Source organism: Drosophila bipectinata, chromosome 2L, assembly GCF_030179905.1.
Source record: "Drosophila bipectinata strain 14024-0381.07 chromosome 2L, DbipHiC1v2, whole genome shotgun sequence".
NCBI lineage: Eukaryota > Metazoa > Arthropoda > Insecta > Diptera > Drosophilidae > Drosophila > Drosophila bipectinata.
This window is the reverse complement of record NC_091736.1, coordinates 17,968,516-17,989,305: the sequence shown is the minus strand read 5'-3', so window position 1 is coordinate 17,989,305 and position 20,790 is coordinate 17,968,516. Positions and strand designations below refer to the sequence as shown.

Genomic DNA, 20,790 nt, shown 5'->3' with positions numbered 1-20,790 from the left:
GCCAAAGTGAGAGCAAAGGAAGAGGACCACACCACACACGCACGCACCGCCATTGTTGGTCCTGTTGCTGGCAGGATGGGGTCCGGGTCCGGGTCCAGAGCCCGGAGTCCTGGCTCATGTGCAGACATTTACATAGGCAAACAGCTTCGGCTGCTGGCTCCTGGCTGTTGGCTGCTTTCATCTACTGGCTGCAAAATCCTGGCCTCGCATCCTGGCTGCCCGGCATCCTTGTATCCTTAGTGTCCTGGCACGAACTACTAATAAACCAAAGGCAGGCAACAACAAAAACTGGCACTGGCAGCGGATATTAAGCCTGAACCGGCCCCGAGCTCCGAAACAAAAAAAAATAGGATCTAGAGAAGAAAGGACATCAACAGTCGAAAAAAACAGTGAGCCTTGGAAGAGGAAAACTCCCTAACGAGGCTAACTTTTTGTCAAAGATTAAAGATGTCCGGCAAAGTGTAGCGATACACTGACCTGCCTCAAGCACCCGTCCCCCCTCCTCGGGCAGGACTCTCACAAAAAATCCTACCCCCGCCCAATGCAAGTTCAAACAATCCCCGCCAGGGGGAGCTGCAGCAACAGATGAGCCAGGAGCAGCAACTTTTTTGTTTCTGCTTTTTTTCAAAAGTCCCCGAAGGCGGGTTTGAATCGAACATGATTTGTCGCCTATTAACTGGTACAGTGGATAATATCGGTGACGAGACTTGTTTGAAGGACACTTCAAGTTTACTAAAGGACCTTCAAAAGACAACCTCTTAAAGACAGGCCCTAAAATCATTTGACACCAAAACTTGGGGGCTTGTTAGCAATTATACACGTGCGACATCCTTGGCCAGCCAGAGGAATGATATCCTTGAAGACGAGACAGGACTCGAATATATTCAAGCGTCATATGTGGAAAAGTTTCTTTTACTTTTCGCCTTCACCATTAGGCAGCCTCTTTATTTAGTTTTGGCTGAGAAAATTCCTTGGTATTTCTGCGTCCTTTGCAAATTTAATCACTTAACCCCAATGAAGTATGAAAGGAAACTTTTGTCGCCCACAGAAAAAGTTGACAGAGTTCTTCCGAATGAAGCAACAGTGAAGGGATGAACAGGAATCGGGTTTTGTCGCACAAGAAGTGCACAAGAAAAAATTTAGAGATATTGGCTGTTTAAAATATATTTCGTGGAAATCTGTTAGAGGAATAAAATCAATGACTTATGAGCTAAAAACCTGCAATCCTAGAACCTAATTTTATAATAAATAATTTTTAAATTATTATTATTTTTTGTCAGAATGGGAAATTGATTTTTCACTTGCCAAAGGTTGCAGCCTGAGCATATTAATTCCCCTCGAGCCCCGACTTTGACTTTGGCAAAAATCGAAAGATACAAGAACAGCCATTGTGTGTCCTGTCGACATTCTGCATGCGCCGTGTGTGTGTGTGTGTGCTGGTGGGTGTAGCTTTTTTTCTGGTGTGTGTTTGTGAGCGAGTCAAGGCGAGGCGCCCAAATGACAAAGTTACTGAAATTACCCAAAAGAGAAAGTTTCGTTGAAACGGCTGTTGCCTGTATTGATGCTACAGTGGATCCCCTAATGGCTTACCTTGAAAATATACTCATTTAATGGACGTCCTATTCGTCAGGACCCCCTGTACAGTGCATATATCCTTTTATTGTAATGCTGTTGCCTTTGCGTCACAGTTCCATTTGCAGTTCGACTCTTAAGCGAAATTAATGAAAGCAGCAGGAGCTTGTAACCCAAATTCCCCTGAAAACTAAATAAAATAAAAGTTTTTTGTTTGTTTTCCGTTTCCTGTATTTATTTAACCTATTCTCCTTTTTATGCAATTTTTCCTTTGTTTTGGATGCCAGCCAAAGGAGTTCATTCCGCACGCAGAGCGTAGTCCTTGTGGAGAGAATCTCTACCAAAAACTTCACCCATGCAGTCTCATTAATGTCCCTGTCTCCCTTCTGGGTGAGTCCCCCACCTAGGAGCCACCCTGCCTGTCACTTGGCGAAACTTTTGCAGCAAATTGTGGCAAGGTACTTGCTGCAAGTGGCTGGTTAAAGAACTGTTCGCAGCCTCACCTGAACGTGAATGAGCTTTCGAGGCGATGGGTGGTCGATGGGAAGTGGCATCTCCTTGGCAACAAATACAAATGCAAATACTAATGCACACAGGAACGTACATATATCCTGCCTGGCTGTTGCGAAAGGATGGTATATTGGCAATCCTGTTGGCTTGTTAGGTGGGTTTTGGTGTGCTCCACTCTAAGCCTCCTTACGTGTGTTTCTGAAGAGTTAAGCAACAATTAGCTGGAACCATCTTATTCGTGTAACAAATGCACTATTTACTTTCGATTTTCATCTGTTAGCTTGACATTTAACCTTATTTCCTCTTCTGTAATTCAATCACTTCGATTGGGTATTCTGTAAGTTAATTGAAGGATGCGGAGCTGAAAAACTCATTGCTAAAATGTCTCTCAACGGCCATTCTTCGGCTGGACATGACACTGCACTTAGGTCAATCGGAGGACAACAATTGCAAGTCATACTGACGGATAAGGATATAGGACTTGGGGATGTGTGCGCGCGTGTGTGTGCCTATGTATACAATAATATCCTTTCACATTTTATTACACTTGTAATGTGGGCAGCGATTGGTGGGAGATCCTGCGGAAAACCGAAAGTTGGGGAAAGCCAAGTGAGCGTCGTCTCCTTGGAGTGACAGCCACAGGCGATGTAATAATGTGGCACAAGCTCGCAATGGAGTGGATGGGTGTGTGTCCTGCACATCCTCAATATATCACTCCCCCACCCGTCCTCTAGCCATTGTGTGTGAGCTTGTTTCATTGTCAATATTGACAATAAACAAGTTTGCCATAAAACGTTACAAGAGTCAGGCCAAGTGGGCCGAGCAAGTAGTCCGCCCACCTCAATACATAGATGTATCAGTTTATCAATCGCTCCCTCAATCATGTTGCTCGACCAAAACATCATTCCCTGTCAGCACATTGACTTATTAATCTTTATAATATTGTACAACACACGACCCACTCCCGCCACGGCACTCGAACAAATTAAACGAAAAAGGAGTTGATGAGCAAATGAAAACAAGAGAGTGTTTTTTATAAATTATAAAAAGTATACATTATGCAATAAAGGGTCCCTCGGCCTGGCAGGCCATCGCTCATTTTGTGCTTCGGTTGACACGGCCGGCCAGTGCAAATAAACTTTGGTAATTAATTAAAAATTCCCAGCAACATAAATCAATCAGCCACTACCTGTACAAAAACCCACTCAGTGAATTAAAGCTTTAAATGAGCTTAAAAAAACAGAGGAAACCCAACTGATTAAGCCAACATCGGATGTGTAATCTGTTTAATATTTAATAAGAAGTTTTAATGTCTCTGCAATCTCTAATCGCGTCCTTTCATCCTTTGCAGATATCAGCGTGGCTGGCCTGAGACTGGCCGAGGTTCGCATTCCGAAGTACGTGATTAAGGGCTCCGCGGCGCAGCTGGAGTGCCTCTACGATCTGGACGGCGAGGCCCTGTACTCCGTCAAATGGTACAAGGATGGCAACGAGTTCTACCGCTACGTGCCCCGGGACATGCCGCCCGCCCAGACCTTTCTGCTGTCAGGTGTTGTTGTTGATGTGAGTATTGCCACCACCCCGGAGTCCTCGCTACGCGTCTCTAAAATGGGAAAGAAAACAATGAAAAGTTTGGGTGGTGTCGCACTAAAACTAAGCATTAAAAATAACGTAGCATACTTTTGCGGTGACTGGCGCAACGACAATGCAGTGCGCAGGATACTTCTTTCTTTGGGAGGCACTGGGAAAAATAGTACTATCCGCAAATCTTCCTTCCATCCAGAAACTCAAAAGCTTTTGTTTCTGTGTGTCCTTAGCTTTGATGTTTCCTTTTTATAGCCTGCGTGTGTGTTAGGAAAGTCTGCCAGGATAGGGTAGGTGACTGCTTGTTTTGAAGACAATGCTTTACCTTCGTAGGACAGCGACTGCAGCACAAGGACTCAAAGACAAAGCCACAGACTCCACTATATGTCCTCGTACTTGGAACTCTGAATACAAGTTGGGGCAAAAATGTTACTAGTCAAGGCTGATAAAGAGTTATACTTTAAAACAAATTAAATGAACTTCTAATAAGCCAGCAACAAAGTTTCAATCTCTTCCTTCAGTCTTATCGACTTTCGTTTCAAACTTTAACTTTATTTTTTATGGACTTGGCCGAAACTTCTCCCAATTCCGAGAGCAGATACAGATGGCATGCCAAACATATGCTAAGATAGATAAACCATTCACCGATCGAACTGTTTAATCGACCGCAAAACGAGAATGAGAATGAGCGCAGGGCACTTGGGCAGGCGTTGCTCCATTATTTTTGCCACTAAAACTTTGGCACGTAACAATGCACTAGACGTTGGCCCACTAAGCCCCATGCTCCGCTCCTCCCTCGGAACATCCTCCCTGCCCCGACACTTCCTGGGAAAAAGAGGAAAAGGGATCGCTTTGGGGCGAAAACGAGGTTTTTGGAAAATGGCAGGAATCGCAAAAGCGAGTTTAGATAAGCACGTGAGCAGACAATCGCCGCCAGTTGATGGTTGCATTCGACATGCCACGCTTTCCTCCGCATTTTCCCCCTCGCATCCCGCCATTCCCCTCACTAATCGGCTACCGAAAAAGTGAATCTACTTTTCCAACCCCACGTCCGTCTCCGTCGCTCTATAAGTGCAATAAATATTTCAAGTTGCGCTTTTGCGTTTGCTGGCTGTAGTGGGCGTGGCCCAGAGAGTGTCCATAAAACGCGTTTGCCCCACCATTGCCGCCGCAGTGCATTCCGTACAGTAAACTCCATACACGCTCCACATTACCGCAAAGCGATTTCCGTTTTGGAGGTACAGTGGGCTAAGGGTTGGCTAGAAAGAAGTTCTATCCTGTTTGCCTTTGTAATTCCCAACCAAGTGTAGCTATTCAGGCCTAAAGCAAGGCAATAGAATTGAAAACCTTTTCTCTTTTAACTGAAAAAGTAAATATTTATTATTTATCTATAGTCTAGTAGTAGCAATATTTTGTCTCTTGTACTTAATGTTTATCCCACTGTACTGAACTGCTCCTTTGGCTGCCCGGCGGTGAACTTTTTGATGTCGGACTAAAAGAGGAGGTATCGCACCATGGGAGTTACAGAAGATGCCAGTTAGCGATAACCAATTGATGCGGATGTGTGCTGGGGCGCGATTGCCAGGGTTTGTGTGTTCAGCTCCATTTGCTGGATATTGTTTTAGCATAATCGATTTGAGTGACTGAGGAGGGGAGATACATATATCCCCAGCCCAGCCCCCCTCTACTGTTGCTGTTGTTTTGGTTTGTTTTATTGCAGTTGGGAAATAGTTGGTCTAGCTGGCCGGCCGGGACTTAGACGTGCGGTTTACCTGGGCTCAGCTCTTCTACCTGTCCGTGTCCGTTTCCGTGTCTGTGTCTGAGTCCGTGTGTTTGTGTGGCCAACTATAAATTAGGTTAAAGCAACAACGGCCAAGAGGCCGAGAGGGGCGGGGGAAGGAATGCGCAATAAAAGATAACAAAGTGCACTTTTCTGCTTGGCCAGATAACAAAGTGCGGTGGGGGTGGGGCGGGAGGCGTTGGATAAACAACAAGCAACTGATCTCCTTAGCCCCCGAATCCCTACCCGAGTTGCCCCCCAAATCCCTCCGTTTTAGACCCGGATTTAATGGCTTAAAGTTCAAGTGAAATATTTGCCTAACCCTTTTTTGGTCAGATATTCAACGCCGACCCTCCCGGGGGGATACTTTCCGAGGGGCGGGGTGCAGGCTGGACATCTCGGGCATTTAAAAGGTATTTACAAAAAAACAAGTAAAAAACGCAGAAAAAAGAAGCGGCAGCTTGAAAAACAAGCGCTGCTGCGGCAGTTTTCAAAAGCAATTACGTTACATTAACGTCCAAAGTGGCTGCAGGACCTCCGCCTCTGTCCAAGCCCACGACCCTGGCCGATGCCAATGAAACTGCCAATGACAACAGCAAGAGTTAAGGGGCCTGGTGGGGCTGAGAGGGAATTGCAACTTTCCCCACTTTTCGTTACATTAATTTTAACCATCTTCCATCACCGGGGCAGCCATTATTCAACAGATTTCCTCTTTAAACAGGACTCTTTTTTTATACCCTTTAATTATACAAATTATAAATACAACTGGGACTACCTTATAAATATTTTATATAAGAGGACAGTAGAGAGAAGTCGATCGGGAGCCAAAAATATATGTATATTTATTTACCTGCTAAAGGGTGTTTAATGATTCGACCTATCCACTTTATTTTCCTCCATCGCTAACCGTACTTTTCACTACCATTTTTAATTGCAGTTGCACAACTCGAGTGACGCGATTGTTGCGCTCCGCAACGTCAATCTCCAGTCGGCGGGACGCTACCGGTGCGAGGTTTCTGGCGAGGCGCCCTCCTTCCAAACGGTCACCGAACATGGCGACATGGTTGTTGTGTGTAAGTACCCAGCCCTTTGACTTCCCTGCTGCCCTTACTCCCTATACCCCTGTGACCAGAAGTGTGTGTACATAGCCAGCTGAAAGTCGGGCGAAAACTTATAACTCTAATTAGAAATTGCGGCCATTTGGCCCCGACTGGTTGGCTGCTGGCCCAGAATCTGCGGCTGTGTCCGAGGGACATGGAGGGGATCGGTTGTCGCCAACTAACACTGACTTTGACATTTACTCTTGAAAGTTTTTGTGGCAAAATGGGCTTTAAATTAACTCTAAATAAAAGGAGTGCATTTGTACGATTTAAGTAATAAAATTATTTGATTTTTAAAGATGAGCATGCACTTTCTAAAATATAATCTCAGCTAATAACTTAAGGGAACACAAACCAATCAGTTGCAGAATTTCAAACACCCCCGCCAAGCTAATTCCTTAACCGGCCTTGGTTCTCGGATGAGAAGGCGTCAATGTACTTTCACCTGACACTGTAGCCGGTTCGGCAGGCGAATAGCAGCCAGCAGCCTGACCCAATCAGCTTTATTCAATCGGAATTGTGTTTACTTAGTCAAAAAGCATTTGCACTGCATTTGACAGGCTTCATTTGATTTCATGCTTCTAATGCCAAATAAGCTTAGTGAACTTCCTTTAGTCCTGATGCTCTCGAGCCCCGAGCGTAACTTGCCAAGGCTTAACAGTTTAACTCAATTTCGGAACTTGTCTGTCCGTCGGATCTTGTCAGGCCCGAATATCCTTCGGGGCAATGTCAAAAATTTGCTTAAGACGCCGCCACTAACTGGAAATACAAACAAAACAACATCTTGAGAGAAGAAACAACTTTTTGTTAAAAGTAAAGTGTTTCAATTCCACATAATATACTAAAACTTGGCCAGTATTTCTAACCATAGTTTTTGCATATTTTTTGTGAAATTAAAATAAAAATTGAATTTTTATCAGTGTAATACAATAACCTTTTTCGGCCTCAGTCCCCACTTATTTATACACGTGCAGTGGGGACTGGTGCTTTGAACTGGCGTTGACATTTCGTTTGTTCAATTATAAAACTTTTGCGTGGGCGTGGCTCTGAGCCAGGCCCTTCAACGCCTTCCAGGACATCACCACCCACCATCTGACACCCACTCCGTCCAGCAGAGCCGTCTCCCTTTTATTGTTTAGTGTGGACTGTGTCTTTGTTCTAACCGGGGGCTTTTGTTGTGCTTTTGTTTCCTGGCTTTCTGTTTTGTTGTGTTGCTGCTGCCGCTGCTCTTGCTGCGGTCCCGGCTGTTTCTGTTTGGCTTTCAATCAAAGTTTTTAAAAGCTTCGGCAGCAGAACGAGCCGGGCATATGCCACAGCTCAGCACCCAGCCACCCGACTGCCACCCACTCGCCAAACGCCTTTTTCGGGGGCCCCTTGGCAAACAACAACTGGAAAACCAACATCAAGTCGAAACCATTTCCGCTTCCGTTTTCAGAATCCAGATATCTACGAGAAGAGTCCATCAGATGACAAGTCCAGCTTGGGCCTATAACTCATATTAAAATAATTAAAAAGTCTCTTAAAATTCGATAAATATAACATGGGCCTCGATGGCTATCTGAACTTGCAATAAAACTGGATGAAAGGAAATTCAATAAACTTTTCACATTTATCGTTAGGGTGTTGACACTTCAGCGAGGCACTTTTATTGGGTCTCCTTATTTTTATCGCATTTTTCTCTTATTTTTGTGCTGTTTGCAATTTTATCCGATGTCCGTAGTGCATCAGCGGCTGGAACTTTTATTGAATTTCCGGCTGCGCTCCGTTGACTTTACTGTCCCTTTGAATTTTCCCCATCGCTCCGTTGTTTTTCCTGTGGCGGCTTAGGTTTATTACGGAATCCAGTTACCAGCACCCTTCCTTTTGTACTCCTACCCCTCCTCACAGAGCTGTTACTACCAAATTGGAATTGCGTTTTTAAAAATGTGTTTTTACTCTCCCACTTAAAGCTCTACCCGATCAAGGACCGCCCAAGATCAGCGGAGGAAGGCCGCGTTACCAGATTGGAGACTATGTTCGCATCAATTGCACTGCCGGACGGTCCAAGCCCGCTGTGGAGCTTTCCTGGTTCGTGAACGGAGAGATCGCCGAGCCCCAGAAGCTAAGGAAATACGACACCATTGTCTCGGGACGCGAGGGCCTGGAGACTTCCGTGCTGGGCCTCCAGTTCCGGGTGGAGCAGAAGCACTTTCGAAATGGCGACATGAAACTGAAGGTGAGTCCTGATAGCATTTGCATACCAATACTGTCGAACTTCTTGAGCTGATATTTTGAAATATAACTTGATGTTTAAATGGTGATTGGTTTATACTTTTGTTTGTTATATGAAGAAGGTGGTAGTTACTTATTTCATTTATATTTTTCTTTTTGCACATATTCTTCATTTAATTATAAGAAATTTTCAAGACCACCTAGGAAGGGGGAATTTTAAGTTGATCCTTTATCCTAAAAATCATTCAGATAGACCCACTAGCTAGGGAAGTTCGACTGTATAGTTCATAACAGAATTAGATAATACCCCTCTGTTGCATCTTGCAGTGCGTGGCCTCGTTGTCGACCTTGTACTGGAGAAGCAACGAGGAGTCCGTGGAGGGCGACCGGCCGCAGAAGGCGCCCGTGCTCGAATCGAGGGAGACCGTGTTCGCCAGCAACTCACGCGCCGACCCCGTCCAAGGTACGTCTTATCGGGAACTGTTTGTGACCAAAATCTTATCGCTTTTCGTCCATCCCAATGCAGCCAGTTCCGCCTCTCCGTCCCCCTCCGGCCCGACGACCCTCGCCCTACTGATGGTGGCACTGGCGGTGGCGGTGGCCAGCGTGGCGGGCCCCGCCGGGGGACGACGACAGGACGACGACGCCATGGACGGGATGATGGGAGGGGCAGTGGCTCGGATAGCGGAGGGAGGTGATGTCCTGCCGCAGGCGAGTGAGTTGCTGGCTAGCCGGAAGGAGGAAAATCAAAGGGCAAGCTGTGGAAAATCCGCGACGCAGTCGGGAAAAATCGCTGTGGCTACGCGGTAGCTGCATTAAGCCGCAGGTGGCGCTTTCCCTCCACAACAGACACACTTTTCACCGATTTTCCGTCTTCGCTTCGCATAGAGAAACCAGGATACAGAAGGATACCAAACAAAACAAGAAAGCCAACTAAATTCAGATCATTTATGCCCTTAACAAAAGCTTTTATGAATTTAATTTGTAAAGAAATGGAATCTTATTAATATTACTTAATGTTTAAACTTTAGTGGAAGAAAACGAAGAATGTTGAGAGGTGGACGTCGTCCACTGTGGAAAGAAATATAAAAAAACTGTAAATAGTTAATTCTTAATACATATATTTATGTAACTGTATTGTATGTTATTAATTTTTAAGCCACTCTCACACCATACACATACAGCAATTAAATATCACACGAAGGTTGAGCAAAGTTTTGGAAGAACTCCAACAGAAGTTGGGATAAAAATTACGAGTTTACAGAAAGAATATAAATAACCATAAAGAAATACTTAGCTTCTAGAATGTAACATCTGTTCAGTGCGCATAAGGATTTAATGTTTCGCCAACAATAGCTCTGAAAGGATACCTTTATTTACATTTGCGTCACTTTCCATTAAGGACTTAAGAGCATTTGCTAGAATCGACTAATATGCTTTGAAATCGAATCATTTGAATAGCGTTTTCGTTCTTCTCTAGCACTGATTGAATAATCCAAACATGTAATTAATTAAATCCGATAAACGCTATCTGTAGTTAAGATACACACGAAATGCAAACCAAAAACGCACTTAGTTCTAAACAAAATATGAATGAGAGAAAATGAAATCAAAGTTAGAAATTTAAACTTGGTGACTGTTGGAAAAGTCTTAAAACTAACAAAAACATATCGTACATTTATATGAATTGCCAAAGTCTTAATGGGTATTAACTAAAAGCGAATGTCCTGCGTAGGTGTGCGTGTCCTTTAATACGTTTAATTATCCCGTATCCCGTGTACCCCGTTCCCTTTGTAAACTATTAACATTCCGGGTTCAATTGTAAACTGTTTAGTTAGCCAAATGTTAGGAACAATAGCAAAGGTCAGGCGAAAAGAGCCAATCGAAAGTAATGGAAAAATGAAACAAATTTAAACAATAGCAAAATGATTGTGATGAAGCCTTAATACCACTGTTGAACTCAATTCAAATTCAATTGAATTCGAATTAAATGAAATTGAACAGAATCAAATCAACTGAAACTGAAATCGTATTGTGTAAATAGGAAAGTCTTTGTCCATGAACTCCACACTGTTTTCCCCTCGATGTCCATAAACTCTGTGTGTAAATACGATTACGAGCTAACTAAATTAGAGTTAAGATGCCAGCATGATGGCAGCCGAAAACATAGAACAAAACACAAAAAAAAACTCCATAAAAATATAAAAAGAGCGCCAATTTTAAAAGTAAGAAATATATATTAATTAAAATTTGAATATCGATGAGCGTAATTCAAATGCTAATTGTGTGCAATGGCGAGTGCATGGCCGCGTGAGGTGCGAGTGTGAGTGCGAATTTAAGCCTAGAATTATATAATTATACATAAAAACCGACACACACACATACATATATAAATCTGCATTGTTGTCAACTGTAACTGTTTTTAAAATCTTATTTAATATCGATGCCATTAACTTTAATTGACAAAAAATAATGGAATAAACAAAAAAACAAAAATAATGCAAGAGCAGAAGTACTAAAAACTATTAATTGCATAAACGTTAATTCGAAAAAAAAACAAAACATAAATGTGTGGTAATTGTAAGTGTAAATTATTTGTGTATTTAAATAACAACTTTTAGCTGTATAAAAACGATGAAAGGAAATAAAACCAAGAATGCATTCGAATCTATACGATTAAATCTATGTGAACGTAAACAATTCAAACCTAACAAGCTGCAAAATATGCAAATAAGAATTATTTACAACTCAACTCAAATCAAATGCCATAAAGTAACTTCAACTGAATTTAACTGCCATCGGTTGGTCGGCCGAGGAGGACAAGTCTCTGTAAATATCTTTAAGCCTCGTTCGTGGGGTCTGGCGATCCTTATTCGCCGTCCCCACAGATCGAACCGATTGAATAATTGTGAATTAACGAGTGGAAGTTCATTAATAAACATATTTGTTTCAAAATCGAAATCAAGCGATGATTATTTTCAAATCCTGGAGGAGACTCATATCTCTCCGCAATTACTGGGGAAAGCCTGGCAAGTTAACTTGTCCTGCTGCAGGATTCTTTTTATTTCAGCTGGATGCAACACAAAGAAAATTGGGTAATTTTAAGAAAATATTTCAAATACGTGAAAATGTTCTCGGCGAACGTGACAACAACCTTCGACGACAAAAGGACACTGGGCGGGGGAGTGCGAATGGACCCCAAAACATTTAGCAGTAAAAAAGGAGCAGTAACACAACAAAAAAGGACACTGAGAGCAATGCAATGAATAGATATGTGTACTTGCTCAGATGGCTTGTACCCAAAATGGGGTGAAAAGTACTAAACATATTTCGCCAATCTAAAGAAAAACATTTCTTCTTTATTAAATGGGGGTGAAACAAATTTCCTTAGTGTAGCTCAGGAATCTGCCAAATTTCATTTGCTCACTAGCAGCAAAGCTCTGGCAGCAGGGACAAAAAATAAATAGAAAATATCTTCCGGCTTATCCCTAAGTCGCACCTCAGCCGCGTAGACAAAAAGAAGAAAAAGGTCCTGGCCGGACTTCACTAATAAGCTGCCACTGAAATACCATAAGAACATTTGATAAATTCCGAGGACAAAGCCAAACAAATTATAAGTGCCAGAGATGCAGGGATACGAGGCTGCCAGATACAAGGCAGCCAGGAGATGACTACCCAGATTTATTAGCCAGTCGACAAATGGCCGCAAATGAGCAGTTGGGAAAAAATTCCCACCTGCTATCCGGAGCTATCAAATGTCACATAAATCAGATTTGTCAGCACCCAAAAGACAGACAGGAGCAGATTTTGTAGGGATATTCGGGAGGAAAATGAGACTAATTCCTGGTTTCGGTTGCCATAATTCCAGTTCCACTTAAGCTGTAGTTCCAGCCCGACGATGTGTATCTGTATCTGGCAGATACTTTCGGCGTATTAAGCTCAATTGTGTGGGGCTTAAAAGTTTCATGTTTGATTTCGCACAGATAAGACGGCATCAATTTGCGGCACAGGTAAACTTTTTGATTGCCCCCTCACCTTCCAGCCCGATATCCTGCCTGCCTGGCTGCCTGCCCTGGTATCCTGCCGTCCTGGCATCCCATTTGCCAATGATAAGTTAAGCTCCAGTTCATACAAATCGGGATGCCGAAAGTTACTGAGGTGGGTGGTCTCACGAGGGGGAAAGCTGTTAAAAACTGATGGCGATATGGCCGAAAGTTTAATTGAGCTCGTTCAATTGGAAGGAATATGCAATTTGGGCTCCGAGCCTGAGACACATTCCTAGGATGATGGTTTTGTTTGGTGTTCGGATGAAGGGTTCCCCAAATTGCACAAGAGACTTGTTGAATTTGACTTTCATTGTTTTTCTAAAGGTAATCGAGGCTATCAATTGGTTTTCATTTGAAATCATACTTCAAACCAAATAGAAACTTTGAGCTTCTCAAGTATTTTGAATCTAAAAATGCAGCAAAACGAAGATGAATCCTTTAAATCCTTCTGACAAATAGAGACCGAGGTGAGAACATTCCTTGTCACCTTTCTGGCTTAAGCATCTGCAATCTTTCCACTGCTGTCCATATTGTTTATCCATTACCCGATTCGCTTCAGTTATCGGTGGCAGGACGACAGACAGGATGATTGCACCTTGAATCGATTTCCATGCAGGCGGGCAGTGCGGGGAATGGGACAGAGCTGATGGGGGAAAACTGGGCGATCCACACAATGTCACTTTGCCGGCTGTCATTCTTTGTTGTCGTCTCGTTGGGTTGTTGTTATCATTTGCAGCATTTGAAATGATTTGCAATAAAAGTGTCTGCCAGTGTCCATTGGCCACGCCCCATTGCCGGATTACGTGCCACTTCAGCTCCTGTCCCGACTGCTCCAGGACGAGCCTGCGTTGTCATTGTCCTTGTCGCCGTCACGTAATTGCCTTTTGTTTACTATGCTTTCTTCCTTTTGCATTGGTTTTTTCCATTTTTTGCGAGCTTTTCAGGTGCGCAGCGTACTCGGATAGTTAATCTTCGCCTTTCAAAATCAAATAGAAGCACAAATCCTAATATTCATTCAATTCCAGAAATCTATTTTGGTCAAACACCATTGTCATTCGCATTGGATTCTCCGCATTCCTGTGGAAGTCCGCTCCTGTGGAGACAATCTGACGAAATTCCAGTGGCTACAATCATATTTCTTGCATTGCAATAAAAATGCGTGGCAACGAACAAAATTACTCATAAAAATAAATAAAAAATTGCTGCCTTCCCGTCCGCATCCGTACATACAGATATATTTTTTTGTGCCCGACTGTCCTTGGGGTGCTGCAATTTCTGGCACATCATACGCCATTGCCCGGGCCGTAAATTATATACATAGGTTCTGGACAGAATTTCTACACATCTAGCGTGTAGAAAGTCTGGGCCGGGTCCGGGTCTGGGTCCGGCCCATTAAAAGGCATTTTGTCCGGGGAAATGGAAATGATTTCGTGTCATTGCCGTTACGTGTTGGGAAAAATAGCATCGCAATTGCGGAAGCCGAGCTGCGGTTTTAACAATTTGGCCTACCAATGCAGATAATGGCTTTAAGTTTATTAATAAAAGCAAAAGATTACATCACATTTAAAGCCTAATTTTTAAATTTAACTTACCTTTTGTGTGACTACACCTTTTAGCCAATATCACAGCAATCCAAGCCATAGTCGGCTGAAATAAAATCAGTTCCGTGCGGAATCCTTGCCCCAATTTACATTTTATCGAGGCCACTGTTGTTGGGATCATTATGTTGGCCATTTTTATTGGCTTCGAAAGATTTGCAGCTCGGACCCAGCTCTCAGACCTTAACTGGGAGCCTGAAACAGTTACCCCAATACCGATACACGCATCCTCATCTAGTGCTGATTTCATCAGAAAATACATTTCGTTACCTGGAATTTTTATGGCCAGCAGCGGGTGGGCCGAAATGCGAAAATGTGTTGGGGCCATTTTCATATATCTAAACAAAGGGGAGGCCGGGTGGGTGGATGCGGTGTGTCCCGGAGACTGCTTATCTGGCCACAAATGGCTGATGCCATCTACAGCGGCGGCATACTCAACCGATATTTGATTTTTTACGACTCACCCCTCGCACAATCCTTTCTCTGCGATTTACTTTCGCTTAAAATAACAATTTCAAATTGGTTTTACTGCCTTGGGGTTGGGATTTTCCTTCCCAGCCCATCCAACCTCTTTCGATTCTTGTTTTCGGTTTATGTCGCCTCGCATTTTGATCGCTTTGCATAAGCGCCTTTCAGCAATTTGCTTTGCCTCTGACCATTTGCTATATGCGGCTTAAAGTGCCACGCACCACCTCGCCTCCGCCTTCCAGCCAGGCTGTAACCTCTCCAGAGTCAAGTGCATTTAGATCCAGAAGAGCTGCACCCGAAGGGCGGGAATGGATGACGACCCTTCTAAGGGGCTGGGACTGGGTCCCAAAGACAAACTTTTCTGCACCAGACAATAATTGAAAATGCTATTTATTCGAGTGTGTGAGCGTGGCGCAACTTTGTCTGCTGACATTAAATTTATGTTAATTGAAATTTATGTGCGCCGTCCACGATTCAAGCTCTCACAAATAAAATTTTGGATGAAATTGGATCGAGAAACATAGCCAAATGGGAAATGCAGACGTCTTTGCAGTGTCTACTACAAAAAATTGAATGTCTTGGCTACTACACACCATATCCCTTTTTATACCCTTGCAGAGGGTATTATAATTTTGGTCAAAAGTGTGCAACGCAGTGAAGGAGACACCTCCGACCCTATAAAGTATATATATTCTTGATCAGGATCACCTCCTGAGTTGATATGAGCATGTCCCTCTGTCCGTCTGTCTGTCTGTTTCTACGCGAACTAGTCTCTCAGTTATAAAGCTATCGACTTGAAACTTTGCACACACCCTTCTTTCCTTTGCACGCAGTATATAAGTCGGAACGACCGGAATCGGCCAACTATATCCTATAAAATGGAAATGGTATAACTATAAAATGGTGTTTTTAGAGTTAGAGAGTTCAAATTTTACACGAGCGCTATTTTTGGCAAAATAATACGACATGCTACATTTCGTCGGCCGACTATATCCTATAGCTGCCATATAACTGAACGATCGGAAATGACCCAACTTTCGTGTTTTTGAAGATAGAAAGCTGGAACTTGGTACAGATTATATTCTTTATATTCTACCAAATTTCATAATGATCGGCCGACTATATCTTATAGCTGCCATATAACTGAACGATCGGAAATGGTTTTTGGTAGAAATACCAACTTTCTTATTTTTGAAGATAGAATCTTGGGACTTTTTTTAGATTTTGTATTGTAATAAATTGGATTATATATTCATATTCCCATAAGGATCGGCCAACTATATCCTATGTTTGCGATATATATCCGGTTTTAACTGCAAGGGTATATAAACTTCGGCTCCGCCCGAAGTTAGCTTTTCTTTCTTGTTATATGCTCACATCGATCGAAAACAACACCTGGTTAGTTTCTATATAGAGAAAACGTTAGATCGATATCAATCGGAAAAAGAATCACCCTACGAAAAGGTCTAAGATCCAACCGTTTGGAAGAAATTCCGTTTATTTTTACGTTTTAAAGGAGAAGACACTATTTATTTCTCGAAAACCTGGTGTGCCCAGCAATCGAGTTTACTATTTCAATAACGAGGCATCGACAAAATTATTGTGATTGGTGATGTGGTTTAAGTGGATGCCATCAATTTTTGAATTAACGCGAAAAAAGTTATATCCATGTATGTATTTATTTATTTATTATTTACTATTTTATAGTATTTATTACTACAAATTTACAAATCTGTGTCCAGTAGATAAAGAAAACTGCACAAAACTTAGGGCAGTCATCAAGACGCAAAAAAAGAAATTTAGGACAAAGTTACATCCACAAGCATTATTCATGATTATGATTTCTTTTCCAAATGACTGGACTTGCGAATGTAAGTCAATGTGGTCAAGCTTTAAAGAAGAAAAATATTAAAACGTCAGGTTTTTAAACTAATTAGTATGCCAAAGTACCTTCATACCTGGTTTTTCCTTTTTTCGTTTGTGTTAATGTCCACTCCATATTCATTCTTTATATTATTCAGATCAATGCCAAGCAGATTCAACTGAAACAGTTTTTCCAGATAAAAGAGGCGATCATTACACAAACCAACGAGAAGAATTCTTAGTAGGAGACTCAGAGCACAACCGATTTTTTTCTTCATCACGTAATCCCATTTTTCAACCGCACCGAAGCTGTGATCATAAAAAAGCAAATATATATTATTTGTCCACTCAGATACCAGTATCACAACGTCGAAGAAAATAAAAAAGGACACTGATAGCCATAGCTGTGTTATATTTTTGTGACAGTTTACGATTCTGGAGTAGAACCGGTAAAGTTGAAGAAGTTTTAAACGCCGCGTTTTGGGGCACCCTTCTTTTCGATAAACCTATTAATACACGAATTATAAAAATTTTTGCAACAAATAGGGAATTGTTAAACCTCTTACCTCTAAGAAGCGAATCATGGTTCCAATCCAAGATAGAAGTAGCACTAGGTAAATTGCATAGCCATTGTAGAGTAGTTGTAATAAAAGTGAGCTTAGGCCGAAATAGATCGTTCCAATTCCCAGGTAGTAACAGACTTCATGTGCATTCATAAAAATCTGCAATCCAAAAACGATGAGAAAATGGCTGCCTTCCAGAGAAGGGGGTCCCATGGAATGTTTAATGGCGAAGTTTAGCTCTATTACTTCGTTTGCCAACCGAACAAACGATTGACTCCACATTTGACTCCTCGTTAAAACAATTAGGCAAATAGTTTTTATAAGAAACAACTGCATCGTCAACACCAAAACCATATGGGTAAAATAATTTCTCACCATTGGTTTACCAAAATCGTGTCTTAATGCTACTATCGGTATGAAAGTACAAAATAGATACACCATTCCAAACAAGTCCATACACGCAAGACCAATTTTTATAAGACAGGCAATTTTCGTGATCCACGGATTTCGAGGCTCGGTAATCATTCTTTTTTTACGAAAGTCGTACTCTATCTGCCCGATCACACATCCGCGATACAGTATATACGTCCAAAAGCAGATTGCTAGGATAGTCCACCGATGCCATTGATGTTTCAGTACTCCGCCTCCCATGTGCTTTCCCTTTCGCTGCATTTTCAGACTGCTTCATCGAAGATCCTGTTTTTGGGGCTAACCCTCATTTTATTGAGTAGTTTTCTTTTGTACTTTGGGTTATTTGTGGTTATAACTGTGTATAAATGGGTTGTCTGTTGAACAACTAAATTATGTTAAATTATTCGTATTTGTTATTTAGGAGGCCCATTGATGTATTCAACATTAGGCAAAAATTGAACTTCATAAAGAAGTGGACGTCACACATGTTATTTTTTAGAGTCTTTTCTGACAGTTGCAAGTCCAAACAATTGCGATAAAGAAAAGTAATGACTGTTATTTAACAAGTACTCACCAGTCCACTTAGTTTTTCTATTAAGAAAATGCCGTATTTTCCTAGATGATTGAGACAATCCTTGCAAATAGAAACAAAAACAGGAAGGAAAAGCTTACTTCGGCCAGAGCCATGTTGATATACCCTTGCAGTTAAAACCGGATATATGTATATCGCGAGCACGGGATATACATAGTTGGCCGATCCTGATGAGCATATCTTAAAAAAACAAATTTATTTCAATAAAAAATCGAAGAAAAAGTCCAAGCTTCTATCTTCCAAAATTATAATGCCCTCTGCAAGGGTATTATTATCGATCGAAAATAGCGTAAGGAGTATGAGCCCGTGGACAAGTCCACTATCCAAAACTTCGAAGAGAGCGTAAACTTCCGTTTATTTTTACGTCTTGAAAAACTAGACTCTATTTATTTCTGTAAAACCGAAGTGTGCAGTGTGAGCCGAGCAATCAAGGTTACTATTTAAATTCGACATAATCGACATAAGTTTGTGGTCGGTGATGTGGTTTAAGTGGATGCTATGTTCATTTGAACTTATATTTATGTGAATTCATTTAAAAATATCTTATTTTTATGTATTTATTATGAAATATTTCGAAACCTGAATCCAGTAGATAAAGAAAACTGCACAAAACTTAGGGCAGTCATCAAGACGCAAAAAAAGAAATTTAAGACAAAGTTACATCCACAAGCATTATTCCTGATTATGATTTCTTTTCCAAATGACTGGACTTGAAAATGTAAGTCAATGTGGTCAAGCTTTAAAGAAGAAAAATATTAAACGTCAGGTTTTTAAACTAATTACTATGCCAAAGTACCTTCATACCTGGTTTTTCCTCTTTTCGTTTGTATTAATTTCCACTCCATATTCATTCTTTATAATATTCAGATCAATGCCAAGCAGATTCAACTGAAACAGTTTTTCCAAGTGAAAGAGGCGATCATTACACAGACCAAGAAGAAGAACCCTTAGTAGGGGACTCAGAGCACAACCGATTTTTTCCTCCATTACGTAATCCCATTTTCCACCCGTATTGATGCTGTGATTATAAAAAACATAATAGATAATTTTTGTCCACTCAGATACCAGTATCACAACGTCGAAGAAAATAAAAAAGGACACTGATAGCCATAGCTGTGTTATATTTTTGTGACAGTTTACGATTCTGGAGTAGAACCGGTAAAGTTGATGAAGTTTTAAACGCCGCGTTTTGGGGCACCTTTCTTTTCGATAAACCTATTAATACACGAATTAAAAAAATTTTTGCAACAAATAGGGAATTGTTAAACCTCTTACCTCTAAGAAGCGAATCATGGTTCCAATCCAAGATAGAAGTAGCACTAGGTAAATTGCATAGCCATTGTAGAGTAGTTGTAATAAAAGTGAGCTTAGGCCGAAATAGATCGTTCCAATTCCCAGGTAGTAACAGACTTCATGTGCATTCATAAAAATCTGCAATCCAAAAACTATGAGAAAATTGCAGCCTTCCAGTGAAGGGGGTCCCATGGAATGTTTAATGGCGAAGTTTAGCTCTATTACTTCGTTTGCCAACCGCACAAACGATTGACTCCACATTTGACTCCTCGTTAAAACAATTAGGCAAATAGTTTTTATAAAAAACACCAGCACAGTAAGCACCAAAACCATTTGGGTAAAATAATTATTATTTTTCATTTGAAAAAAATCGTATCTTAATGTTACTATCGGAAAGATAAGATAAAATAAATACGTAAAGCCAAACAAGTCCATATACGCAAGACCAATTTTTATAAGACAGCCAATTTTCGTGATCCACTGATTTCGAGGCTCGGTAATCATTCTTTTTTTACGAAAGTCGTACTCTATCTGCCCGATCACACATCCGCGATACAGTATATACGTCCAAAAGCTGATTGCTACGATAGTCCACCGATGCCATTGTTGTTTCAGTCCTCCGCCTCCCAGGTGCTTTCCCTTTCGCTGCATTTTCAGACTGCTTCATCGAAAGTCCTGTTTTTGGGGATAAACCTCATTTTATTGAGTAGTTTTCTTTTGTACTTTGGGTTATTACTAAGCGGGATATCTAACTGTGTATAAATTGGTTGTCTGCTGCGCAATGAAATTACATTAATTAGTAGTTACAAATACATTAGTATTTGTTATTTAGGAGGTCCATTCATAATTTTCGTGACCCACACTTAAATTGTATTGTACAAAGTTCAATGTATTCAGCATAAGGCAGAAAATAAACTCCAGAAAGAAGTGACGTCCACACACATGATTCGCATTTATTATGTTATTTTTAAGAGTCTCTCCTGGCAGTTGAAAATCCAAACAACTGTGCTGAAGAAAAGTAATCGAAGTAAAAGTAAGATCGATTTTAAGAAGATTCAGTCGCATTATGGTTTGCAGTTGAGCTAGGCGATCGTTGCAAATAGAAACAAAGGCGATCCTTATCAGGGGAACTAGGCAAATGCCAATGTATTTCTGCATGAGGTACGCCCATTTACTTCTCGCATCTCGCTTATGGTCGT

At 41.5% G+C, this 20,790-nt stretch overlaps 2 protein-coding genes across 3 annotated transcripts in view; one reads left to right on the top strand and one right to left on the bottom strand.

Annotated features, from left to right (window-relative positions):
* Positions 1–11,718, top strand: part of beat-IIIc (beaten path IIIc) — a 65,520-nt gene extending 53,802 nt beyond the window's left edge. Inside the window, exons 3-7 of one of the 2 annotated variants that reach the window (XM_017251827.3) lie at positions 3,434–3,645; positions 6,384–6,519; positions 8,496–8,761; positions 9,085–9,220; positions 9,284–11,718. In XM_017251827.3, coding sequence (XP_017107316.2) covers positions 3,434–3,645; positions 6,384–6,519; positions 8,496–8,761; positions 9,085–9,220; positions 9,284–9,567 — 1,034 coding nt within the window. In that variant the 3' untranslated portion in view covers positions 9,568–11,718. Of the gene's footprint in view, positions 1–3,433; positions 3,646–6,383; positions 6,520–8,495; positions 8,762–9,084 lie in introns of both variants that reach the window. The other variant, XM_017251826.3, reaches the window with a different exon arrangement.
* Positions 11,719–16,585: 4,867 nt separating this feature from the next.
* On the bottom strand, positions 16,586–18,145 carry Grl36a (Gustatory receptor-like 36a). Its single transcript, XM_070277054.1, has 4 exons — positions 17,756–18,145; positions 17,299–17,581; positions 16,828–17,238; positions 16,586–16,759 (listed from the first exon to the last, which is right to left on the bottom strand). Exons 1-4 carry the CDS (start codon positions 17,965–17,967, stop codon positions 16,586–16,588), a joined length of 1,080 nt encoding a protein of 359 aa, XP_070133155.1. The 5' UTR covers positions 17,968–18,145.
* Between the last annotated feature and the right edge of the window lie 2,645 nt (positions 18,146–20,790).

What these genes read in the sequence shown, in the direction of transcription:
- Grl36a (XM_070277054.1), bottom strand. Translation starts at nt 17,967, where the DNA reads ATGCAGCGAAAGGGAAAGCACATGGGAGGCGGAGTACTGAAACATCAA. An exon ending in CTTATAAAAATTGGTCTTGC is followed by an intron (nt 17,582 to 17,755) that starts GTGTATGGACTT and finishes TTTAACGAGGAG; the next exon opens with TCAAATGTGGAGTCAATCGT. An exon ending in ACGAAAAAAGGAAAAACCAG is followed by an intron (nt 16,760 to 16,827) that starts GTATGAAGGTAC and finishes TCTTCTTTAAAG; the next exon opens with CTTGACCACATTGACTTACA.